The 12,532-nt window shown below is 42.0% G+C and overlaps 1 protein-coding gene across 3 annotated transcripts in view; it reads right to left on the bottom strand.

Annotated features, from left to right (window-relative positions):
- Positions 1–12,025, bottom strand: part of trim37 (tripartite motif containing 37) — a 49,343-nt gene extending 37,318 nt beyond the window's left edge. For all 3 annotated transcript variants that reach the window (XM_084074006.1, XM_084074005.1, XM_084074004.1), the window contains exons 1-7: positions 11,842–12,025; positions 7,732–7,810; positions 7,098–7,199; positions 5,746–5,786; positions 4,823–4,939; positions 3,347–3,434; positions 1,916–2,038 (exon numbers count right to left, since the gene is read on the bottom strand). In XM_084074006.1, the coding sequence (XP_083930132.1) occupies positions 1,916–2,038; positions 3,347–3,434; positions 4,823–4,939; positions 5,746–5,786; positions 7,098–7,199; positions 7,732–7,752 (492 nt within the window). In that variant the 5' untranslated portion in view covers positions 7,753–7,810; positions 11,842–12,025. The remainder of the gene's footprint in view (positions 1–1,915; positions 2,039–3,346; positions 3,435–4,822; positions 4,940–5,745; positions 5,787–7,097; positions 7,200–7,731; positions 7,811–11,841) is intronic.
- Between the last annotated feature and the right edge of the window lie 507 nt (positions 12,026–12,532).

The raw sequence follows: 12,532 nt of genomic DNA on the forward strand, positions 1-12,532 counted from the left end.
GATGGCGACCGTGTTTATCAAATGGATTTCACTGCTCGATGCAGACACATCGCGGATGTGTTTACAAACACTTTAATGATCGATCTTAAGGATTTTAAAGAGGTCTATGGCGACGTGAAAAAACAAAAAAACAACAATAAAACGTTGGCACTGGTGAGTACATTATGAGATTAACCTCTGGCATGGAATGTGTTAAAGACTTTTTTTTTATTTGGATACGTCTGATTTACAGCTGCTGCATTTCTTAACCGTTTTGGAAAGCAATAGGCCACAGGAAGAAGTTCTTTACAGTGATTTTACAACAATGTTGTAGACAGTTGTAGACAGAGAAAAAAAAAAAAAAAATGACTGACAGTCCACCGCTCTGTGGTGTGCCTAACAACACACTTTAGCTGTTCTAAAATCAATGTAAACCACAAGCCCTTTAATATGTCTGAAAAGTAATAACTTACTGCCATCTAGTGGAAACTGTCAGCATTGCAACATAATAATCAGACCGGGTAGAGGGTAACCTCGGTCCCAGCCTCACTCATCTGCGAAGAGAAGAGCCTGGTCACGACCTAAAGCAGCGAGTGTCTAGGAAGTCCTGAGTGGACAGGATTTCCGTTTCCCCCGGAAACAATATTTTTTGACCAATCACAACACTCGTTTCATTCACGGAGAATGGTAACAGATTTGTAAAGCATCAACGTCATTTCCTTGGGCGGCACTTCCGCCAAATTCAACCATTTCCGGTTGTCAACTTCCTAGACAACCAACATCCCAGGTCTTGCCCAGGGTGGGTAGAGGGTGGTTTGGTGTAGAACAGGGTTCTTCAACAGGGGGTCAGGGCTCCTAGGGGGTCCTCAGAGTTACTACAGGGGGTCCACCAAATCTTTGCGTGATAGGAACTTTTTATTGTCCTTCTGTTCGTTTGTTTTTACTAACCGTACCCTACCCTAGTATCCCTATTCTGGGGGAACATTCGCTGGAAATAGCTGATCTACAAGCTCACAACACGTCACAGCTATTTTCGGCAAGAGATTCGGTGTAGAGGGGGAAAAAGCAGACCAAGTACAGAGCCAAAAGTTGAAGTTTACACTGATAGTGCTGTCAAACAAGTCTATGAAGCCATCTATGAAATCTATGAAAAGGTGTAATCTGCAACACAATTTTATACAATATGCACAGGGGGCAGTGTTGATTTTGACAGAAAGATTTTCGTCATAGTTTTAGTCGACGAAATCAACACCGACAGGGGGTCCCTGCTTCATCTCTCTCTCTCAGGTAAGGGGTCCTTGGCCTGGAAAACGTTGAAGACCCCTGGCGTAGTCTACCACAACTTCACACGTACTTTACTAATCCTTCTTTAGTAGGGAAGCTACTTTAGTAGGAAAGCTTATCCTATATTAAAATTGGCTTAAAGGCGGACGCCAGCGGGCCTGGGGACCACGTTGTCACGCGTCGCTCAAGTCACTTTGGAGTGTATTGTCTAACCTCAATGTGTTGTCAAGGCATCAGGCGCAAACAAATTGGTCAGCTACATACAGGCACTAAAGGGGGCATGCCCATATGTCGGCATACACTGACGACATCAGGGATCTCCATATATGGGAATAAAAGGGACATGGACATCCATTTATGGTATATTGGTGTGAGGGCCGCAGAGCCCAAACTTCTAGTTCTAACAATTAGCCAAATTATGGCTATGACACAGAGGAAGAAAAATTCACGTTTAGTACAATTAGAGGGGAAGATGTATTGTTGTGAGGACAGACACATTACATGCCCTATAAAAGGCATTGTGTTAGGTCATACATCTGATGTATATTGACATCTGTAATCATGTAAAATACATTTGTATAGAAAACGCTGTCGGTGGCGCTTGCAGAAAACAATAGTAATGGCGTATAAATGAAGTTTTGGGGTTCCTCACCACTTCCTGCACCAGGCTGATGAGCTCCATAAGGCGGCGGCGGAGTTTGGCGACCTCTTCGTTGACCTTGGTCACGTGCTGCTCGTAGATCTCCACCAGAGGCTTGAAGGTGTGACCACCATGCTGGACGTACGAGACAACACAAGACGCAAACGTAAACAAAATGGAGGGCATTCTTCGATGACGGTTACTACGTTGCAGTCAAACTGTTAAGTAAAGTCTGACCGATGCCAATCGTGGAGAGTCCTAGCCGACCGATCTATGCACAGGCTCTATGCACAACAGCCATATTGGAAAGAAATTGGTCCTCTTCCTTACTTCCTTCACAGGTGTTACCAGTGATTCTAATGAAGGCTCTGTTCCATTTAGTGCAGCACAGTGGTTCTCAAACTTTTTAATTTCAAGGACCCCATTAACTCTGAGAGTGTACAAATGCGGGTCCATTTGGTTCCATTTGTACACTCTCAGAGTTACACACCCATAAGGGGCCATTTATAATCCCCCTCAAGGAACCATGAGGAACCTTCACCACACTTTGAGACCCACTGGTATAGCAGAGTGTTTCCAGTGAGCCAACATGCACGATATCAGCACCCTGACTGTCTGACCAGAATGGAACAGAGCCTTCATTAGTATCATTGGTAACACCTGTGGAGGAAGTAAGAAGAGGCCCAATTTATTTCCAATATGGCTGCTGTGCATAGAGCCTATTAACGCTGTTTGGACCGATATGTTGTCAGAAAGTGCTAATTGAAGTCTAATCAATATGACATTTTGTTTTTCAAAAATAGACGAACAGAACATTTCTGAAGACATATGAAAGTGGTTAAAAATCATGACACATCGACGGAAATCTGTATAATTGCCGATAAGGCTGTTGTCAAAAGGTCAAATAAAAGGCTGATGTATATGGATCAGGCTCTGCTGCTTAGTATGAGGACAAAGGTTTTTGTTTACAGGTTTGTTCAGTGGAAATGTGTTTGAAATTCATGTCCAGGACAAAACATTTAGCTAGACTGAGAAAACAAATAATGGATAACGACAAGTAAGTAACGATAAGTAATGCATACTCTCAAGAGAAATGGAAATGGAAGAACAGAAAGGAACAGAGAGAGACAAAGGGAGGGAGTATTAAGGTCCTAAAAAGACAATGATCAGTTAAATCAAGACATTAACCGTGGCACATTTGTCAGCTAGACAAACTGCTTTAACCATACAGAGATGATAACAGTCTGCCCCAATTCAGTTTTATGTGTGCTATGCTTCTAGACTACTGTATGAAAAAGAAATTACCATCTTTTTAAACTATACATTGTATCTATTAAGCAGCCAATAACTCATGCACACCACTTCTCCTCAGTACAGTCTACCGAATCAAATTCATCACAAGTCCTGCATTCACTTTAGTAACAGGAATGAGTGTGCATTTACCATGCCTCCCCATAGCGCACACTGGTGGCAGATGCACTTCTTACACGTCCAACAGAACACGCTCAGCTTCTCATGGTGGCTCTCACATCTGGAATAAAAAGAATATAGAAATACACACTTGTAGAGAGTGGAGTTTTACTTACAGACAACGAAACCCCGGAGATAAATGTATCGATCGTTAATCATATAACTACTACAGGCTCACAGTATTTAGTCACCAACAACAGGAAAATTGTATTTAATTAGGGCTGCAACTATCGGTAATTTTCTTAGCGATCACTTTACCTTTTCTTTTTCTTAATCAAGTAAACAAAAACATTCCATCAATTGAATCGATTAGTGTGATTAACCACTTAAACCCCATTTCATACTTTGTCTTACAGTGACATAAACAACTTAGATAGCCAGAAAAACTAAAAACAACAACAACAGATGTTTCTAGGTGATAGAAAATACAGTGCACACTAATTTGAAACTATTATCAATATAGTGCGGGCAAAGGGAAATATGCCATATCCTATCCTTAAGTTATTTGACATTTTATGGTTCAGATCAGGTTTGATATTAACCCATTAAAACCAAGAAGGCATCTGTGTCATTTTAGAGTTTTGCGTTGGCTATTTCTTTCTTTTTTCTTTTTTTTAAATCTTGAGTGTGGGAACTACTGATTACTGATTTCTTAATGGGTTAAACTCCACTCAGGGAAAAACTGCTGGTAGGAACATTAATTAAAAATGCACCTGGGGGGTGCAAACCGTGCTGCCGCACCAATATCTCTTGCTATGCACCAACTTGGTTGATCGTTACGCTGCAAGCATGAGATACCCAACAACTCAAGAGCAGATTGTGGTCTTAACACAAGGTTAGGACCACAATGAAAGTCAATGTCAAAATGACATAATCTGTCATATCTCAAGAATGAAGCATCATACACGTTAGTGCAGGCATGGTTCGTACCACCGAACATCAACTCATTGTTTTCTATACCTGGGACAGGTACTGATTCTGTCATTTTGATCTTGATTTGTAACTTTGACATTTTCAAGTTAATGATCATTCACACCATGTTTTGTGAAATCTGCCCGTTATTTTGTACACACACACACACACACACACACACACACACACACACACACACACACACACACACACACACACACACACACACACACACACACACACACACACACACACACACACACACACACACACACACACACACACACACACACACACACACACACACACACGTAGCGGGCAATACCCTGCCAAGCATCCCTGTGGGCAGAGTAATTACATGTATAAATAGAAATCTATATACACACATGTACTGTACAAATCCCAACACAAATTTGACTAAAACACGCTAAATGTGCTTCCTGATAAGAGATGCAGTAATGGTGGATGACAGGAGCGGAAAAGAGGATCTATTGAAGAACAATAGCAGGGGGAGGAAACAGATCAGTGGTCACTGACTTGTCTTTGTCATTCTCCTCATGTTTGGATAGGTTGCAGAGCTGTAACGTGTCCAACTGCTGTGTCACCTCTTCTGCCCAGCGACAGTTCACCAGCTCTCTCAGCTGTAGTGGAGCCCTGGGGATGGACGGACACACACACAGACAGACAGACAGACAGACAGACGTACGTTTTAAGTACTCTCCACAAGATAAAGCTATAAGCTTTATGCCATATTTATTTATTTACTTTGCTGCTTAGCAGAGCTGTACACGCAGTGGTGGAAAAAGTACTCAAATGTTTTACTTAAGTTAAAGTATCAATACTGCAATGTAGAAGGACCAAAGTATTGGTTTCCAAATGTACTTAAAGTACCAAAAGTAAAAGTACAAAAATGTTTGAAAATAGCAGATCTACAAGCTCACAACGCGCCGCGATCGGCTATTTTCAAATAGCCTAGGTATAAAGTAGGGCTAAAGTGGTTAATGCATGTTTTATAATGTAATAATTTATACCTGCAAAGTAACTAAAGTTTTCAAATAATATTCGCCTCTGAGATATAGTGGAGTTACTGGTGTAGAAGTAAAAGTAAAGACAATTGGAAATACTCCAGTAAAGTAAAAGTACCTCAAAACTGTACTTAAGTACAGTACTTCAGTAAATGTACTTAGTTACTTTACACCACTGTGTACAAGCTCACGATGTGTTGCGCTGTGACACATTGCGAGCTTGTAGATTGGCAATGTCCGTGCTCAACACCCACACGCAACCAAGCATGACTCAGGCTTTAGTGCACCTATGATGGATGGCATTGGATATAAACAGATCAACTCATGACTGTGACCTATGGTGAACTGAGCATCAATGCTTCTTTACAGGTGCAGCTGTATTGTGGTGTGACTGCAGTGAGTTTGAGGGAGAGGTCACCATCAACTGGTTCTTACCGGCAGTGTGGGCACTGTGCTCTCTGCTCCGTCAGCCAACGCTGTCAAAAGGACAATGTTAGGTTGCATGAATCCTTTCATGAAGATGACACTGCATTGTTGTTCATGTATACATGATGTTGAGCATAATATAGCCAAATGTTGAATCATGGATACACATTACACAATATTTAAATTTTGTCTGATATTCTGGGTCCAGAAGATGCAGACATCTTATAAAACGGTGCACTCTTTTTAAACAACTGAAAACTGTTTATGTTTTAATTAAAGATTTTTTTAAATAAATAGTATAAAAATGATGTTATTCATTCTACATGTTGACCCTTTTGAAAGCCTCCCCAAGGAACACTGATTTAATCTGCAGGCTTCAATCATCACAAAATATTAAGCACAAATATTATAAAATAAAATATTGGCCAAAACAGGGATTATTTTACTGATTTTTCAATATTGCATAAGTTTAAGTAAACATCGGCGATATGCTATGATGACCGATTAATCGTGTAGCCCCAATTCAAATGTCAACAACACCAGGGACCTTGTAGTAAAAAACACTGTATGACATCAATACTCAAATTCAACATGAGTAAAACATCAGATGGCGACAAATATTAATCAACACACATGTGCACTGGTCATTTTTAAACATGGGGGTTGGGGAATAAACTTTGGCATTTAGTTTAGATGCAAGTTCAAAAGGCCAAAAACAGACCAAGCTAAATGAGCCAACAGTCAACTCAAACCATAGAAGGGCATTACCATTATCAATCCATAGAGCAGTGGTGTGTTACACTATGCTATATACATAGTGCGTAGCCCTCTACTAACCATTTCATCCATTGAAAACACGCTAGCGTATCTCCACAACCACGCGCATGCCGTGCAGGGAATGATTATCGTATCCCTCCGAAAAAACCTAGAACACACCACTGGCAGGTGTGAGGGCAGGACTACTGTCATTTGTACAGGGAACAGTGAGACCTCCTGTGCCTTTGCAATGAATACTCGGGAAAAAAAGTGTTTTTGTGTGAAGTTGCTGCTTAAGGGACACTTCACCCCCAAAAAAAACGTTGTTTCAATGGATTAGTCACCCCATGGAGACTTGAATTCATGGATATTTTTTTGTTTTTGTCTCATTCCTAAGAAAATAATTTGATGACCAGCGGACCGGTAGGCAGCGGTTCCGGTAGGAGTCGTTGTGTCTCCTACCGGAACCGCTGCCGGTCATCAAATGATTGTCTTAGGAAGGGGTGACTAATCCATTGAAACAAAGTTTTTTTTGGGGTGAAGTGTCCCTTTAAGACATACTGTAGCATAGCAGTTGTGTAGAAGAGTGTTGACTTGATTCTCACCCGTATGCAGCTGAAGCAGCAGAGTTTGGAACAGTGTGGACACAAGCGAGCGTCCCTCAGCTTCTCCATGCAGATGAAGCAACGGAACACCTCCGCAATGCTCTGCAGGACACAGAGAAGACACACGTCATTCAAATTCTAACAGTCAACAGCAGGAATAATAGAACATGAAAGTATTCTGGTGACTGGCAGCAATGGCTCTGGAGGTAGAGCAGTGGTTTGGGGTTCGATCCCTGGCTCCTCCTTAGTGTTGAAGTGTCCTTGAGCAAGACACTGAACCCCGAACTGCTTCTGATGAGCGTGGTTGCCTCTGTGCTGTTGGTGTGTGGGTGAATGTCAAAGCACGTTGTAAAGCGCTTTGGATGAAGGTGCTCTAGAAATGCAGATCGTTTAACATTTATGTATGAAATAGAATTCTGAAAGATGTGTGTTGGATCGTTTTAAGATTCATTTACCGATCTTCACCACAAAAAGAGAGAAGCTGTCCCATAATAAAACGTGCTACACTGCGTTTGTTTTACATGTTCTACTTCTGGAGTACCTAAGGGATTGGTTCTCCATCAACTCCGCTAGGCATAATCTAAAAACGTGACAATTCTCCATCATAATAGGATGTCACATATGTGACACATACCTCAACGCTTTGTTCGTCCATTTCCGCCACTTTGGTTCTCTTGATGGAGGAGAAATCGAAGGCTGTCTCAAACAAGAGCCTAGAAAGAAGGATAAGATAAGTTAAGTTGGGTGAACATACTATGAAACTGAGTGTAATGTTCTGTTCTGTTCTGTATCTGTACACCAGCCCTGAACACTCCAAGAACTCCTCACTGCTCCTGTGGCTTCAGCGCAAAAGTTAAAAACCAGCATTAAAAAGGTGACAAGATAGTTCACTCACTGACTGTAAAGCTATATATTGCAACCAATAGCCTACGTACAGTATGCATAGTATATACAACACGATCTCACACGACTTAGTATACATTGCACGGAGGTGTCATTCCGTGCATAGACAACTGGAAAACCCGAAAATCTGTGCATAGCCGCCTCGTATCTCCCCCATTGTGACTAAACAATATCGGAGGCGTGCAGTCTCAAAGGAACTGGAGCCACGTAAGGGACCACCGAACGACCAAGTTGCCGTCCCGAACGTTGCGACGTTCCCTTGAGCCTACTCGGCGCCGTTTGAGTTATGTACCGATAGGCACAGAATCGTACATTTTTGTTGTGGGGAATGCTCTGCTTCTGGGTTTTTCCGGGTTGCAACTGGTTACGCCCACCGTGGGACTCGCCGTACATATGCACAGATCTTCAGGTTTTCTAGGCAACTATGCACGGAGGTGCACTGGGTCCGTGCAATGTATACTACATTCTGTGAGATCAGAGTATATAAGCTATATTGGTAATGTTAATATGTGTTATTTAGACTGATAGATACCGTTTGCTTGACCACAAATGCTAAGAAGTTGAATGTTATTTAGATCAGTGGTTCTCAACCAGTGGTCCGGGGACCACCAGTGGTCCTTGAGGGGGTTCCAGGGGGTCCCCAGCAAAAGGTGTTAATACAGTTTCACTCCTTTTATCCATATTGTATACGTTGGCTATTCAAAAATAGCAGATATACAAGCTTGCAGCGCGTCACTTGTAGATCTGCTATTTTCGATTTTTTTTTTTTTAATCTTGAATTGTTTGAAGAATTTTGTATAATTCTTTACAGAAATCTTCTCTTCTGGGGGTCCCTGGCACAAAACATTTCAGATGGGGGTCCACGGCCAAATGTATATCAATTTAGGGGTCCTTGGCATGAAAAAGGATGAAAACCACTGATTTAGATGTTTAAACAGTTGTTGGTATCCTAGTTACTTTAGTTTTGAACACTTAATTGTTTTCTTTGCACTGCATTTAATTGAGTTGACCATCGTTTGTTGACTAGGGTTCATGCAGTAACAGTTTACTCTGATCTTGCACTTTGTAAGTTGCTGTGGATAAGAGCGTCTGCTAAATGCAGAGTGTATTTTGTAAACTGTATGACCGCAGGCAAAGACATAATTTATTCATCACATAGATAGCATTCCATCACTGCAGCAACCGTGGGTGGCCATGTGTGACATAATGAGGGCAATGACGGACGTCAGGGGATAAACACAATTACATACCCATAGCCTTAACGACAACAAGAAAATAGCATTTGATCAAAATGTTTAGTTAATAAATACATTAACTGTCTATGAAAAACGGCCCCAGCCCCAGTGAACAAAATGGTAATCCTACGGGGATTTCCCAACAGTGTGGGGAGGGAGTTGGCTGAGAACACAGCAGGCGCTGTGTTTTGGTTTCCCCGAGTTCTTTTCCAGGAGTGTGACTGGGTCCTGGTTATCGGGCTACAGCTCTACACCTTGACTGTTAAATAGAAATAATAGGCAACAGTCGGTTCTACGATTTAATTAGGTGCCGCTGCCATCATGGACATAGATTTGGCCTAAATCCATCGGGGAAGCCCCAATGTTGTTCCCACCACTTGTTCCCTTGGTTGCACCAAATGTCAACAAAGAGTTCAACAACTGTTTACGTTCCTCCACGGAGAGGGCCAGGGGTGATGGCCAACATATTCTACAGTGCTAATCTCGTGTTTCATACACATTAGCATTGAGCATTTTATTTTTGAAAAGATTTGTCTTCGAGCCATGTTTCTGTCTCAATACTTCAATTCGATCTAAACATGAATGGTTTAATTCTGCGTACATACCAGTAACTTCTTTATTCCAATTTAAACTTCCCATTCCTTTCTACTTCAAAGCCTGATAATGTATTGCAATTTAGACTAGCCTATCTGTACTGCTGCCGTGGGTGATGCATGGTTTTTATTGGGTAGAGTACCACTCTACTGCTGTCGTGGTGCATGGGTTTTATTGTGTACAGTAGCCCAATAAAGCCCACAATGGAATTTATTGTGGGAGCTGCATTAGCTCTCCTGCATTTGCGCTGCACCACCATGATGCAAAATTAGGTTACATTGTTTTCTTTTGTTAACAGATGAGATCAGATAACCTGGTTACCTGCAAACATAACTGGGCCCTGGCGATAACCTGGTTACCTGCAAACATAACTGGGCCCTGGCCTGCAGATAACCTGGTTACCTGCAAATTATATCACTGGGCCCTGCAGATAACCTGGTTACCTGCACACATTACTGGGCCCTGCAGATAACCTGGTTACCTGCAAACATAACTGGGCCCTGCAGATAACCTGGTTACCTGCATACATAACTGGGCCCTGCAGATAACCTGGTTACCTGCACACATAACTGGGCCCTGCAGATAACCTGGTTACCTGCAAACATAACTGGGCCCTGCAGATAACCTGGTTACCTGCACACATTACTGGGCCCTGCAGATAACCTGGTTACCTGCAAACATAACTGGGCCCTGCAGATAACCTGGTTACCTGCATACATAACTGGGCCCTGCAGATAACCTGGTTACCTGCACACATAACTGGGCCCTGCAGATAACCTGGTTACCTGCAAACATAACTGGGCCCTGCAGATAACCTGGTTACCTGCACACATAACTGGGCCCTGCAGATAACCTGGTTACCTGCAAACATCACTGGGCCCTGGCCAGCAGATAACCTGGTTACCTGCAAATTATATCACTGGGCCCTGCAGATAACCTGGTTCCAGTGGTGGAAAAAGTATTCAAATGTTTTACTTAAGTAAAAGTATCAATACAGCAATGTGGATTTACTTTGTTACAAGTAAAAGTCTGGAATTCAAAATTGACTTAAGTAAAAGTACAAAAGTATTGGCATCAAAATGTTCTTAAAGTACCAAAAGTAAAAGTACTCATTATGCAGAATGTCCCATTTCCCCAAAAAAATTGGGAAGAAATCTAGGATCTAAGATAAGCTCACATTTTAGATCTACTATTTTCAAATAGCCGAAGTATGCATAGAGCTGAAGTGGTTACATGTTTTGTAATAATAATCAAAATCTACAAAGTAACTATAACTGAAGTTCTCAAATAAATGCAGTGGACTAAAAGTACAATATTTGCCTCTGAGATGTAGTGGAGCAGAAGTACAAGTACTGAAAATTGAAAATACTCCAGTAAAGTAAAGGCATCTCAAAATTGTACTTAAGTACAGTACTTGAGTAAATAAATGTACTTAGTTACTTTACATCACTGCTGGTTACCTCCTGCAAACATCACCATCACCCTGCAGACTGCAGCATCCGACGCATTGACAGCCTTGACACTGTCTGGAAACCACTGCTACAGCAGCTCCACATTAAACTCATGTTGTTCATGTTTGTATGGAGCCAAAGCAATGGGTTTCTACTGTACATCACAAAGGAAAACATTAGAGAAATGTTGCATGTATCGCATTAAAATCTTGATTAGCACGAAGCTGTGTTGCACCTGAATTGGTGACCTATCGAATTATGTTACCGGTTAACGCTAGCTAGGTCCAGTAACACACAATGGCTCAAAGATGGGGGTTGACGTGAATAGAATTGTGCCAGAACATTATTTAGAAATAATATCATTACTCAACGGCCTTAAAGTTAAGATGGCATGAGATGTAGTAGAGTATTAGTAAAAAGTATTGAAAATTAAAAAGTTATATTAAAGTACAGTACTTCACTGGTACTAGACCGTTTTACAAAGACACAGCGACATCTCGCGTCACATAATTTTATAGGTCACTATTTGCGGCGTCACCATTAGCCAGGTAGCTAGGTTACCTTTCTCAGTTGTTCTTGCTTCTTCTTCTTCCCTCCTCTCTCTCTCTCTCTCTCTCTGTTGTTCTGTCGAGCTGCCTGACCCCTGAGCATCAGATCATCAGCACAAATGCTGCATCATGTCCTCCACACACACACACACTTAGCCGTGGGTCCCCTCAGTGTTCAGGCACGCATTCTATGCTTTGATAATAACAGGTCAGCAACATCAACTGTCACAACAACACGAGGCAGCTAGTTAGGAGCAATACTTCCGGCTTTTACCACCTGGTCCTCCACAATAAGAGTATGTGTGTGTGTGCGTGTGTGTGCGTGTGTGTGTGTGTGTGTGTGTGAATCAGGGGTCTTCAACAGGGGGTCCGGGACCCCTAGGGGGTCCTCAGAGTTACTACAGGGGGTCCGCCAAATCTTTGTGTGATAGGATTTTTTTATTTGACCTTAACCACTTGAACCCTAACATCCCTTTTCTGAGGAGAACTTTAGCCAAAAATAGCATATCTACAAGCTCACAACGCCTTGCAGCGCGAGGCGTTGTGAGCTTGTAGATCGGCTATTTTTGGCAAAGAGGCTATAGGTGTAGAGGGAAAAAAGAGCAGACCACGAAAACAAAATGTTTTGAATCTGAAACAATTTTATACAATATAGAGGGGGTCCCTGCTTCATCTCTCTCTCAGCTAGGGGGTCCTTGGCCTGA

Source organism: Gymnoscopelus microlampas (assembly GCF_963454915.1).
Source record: "Gymnoscopelus microlampas genome assembly, chromosome: 12".
Lineage (NCBI taxonomy): Eukaryota > Metazoa > Chordata > Actinopteri > Myctophiformes > Myctophidae > Gymnoscopelus > Gymnoscopelus microlampas.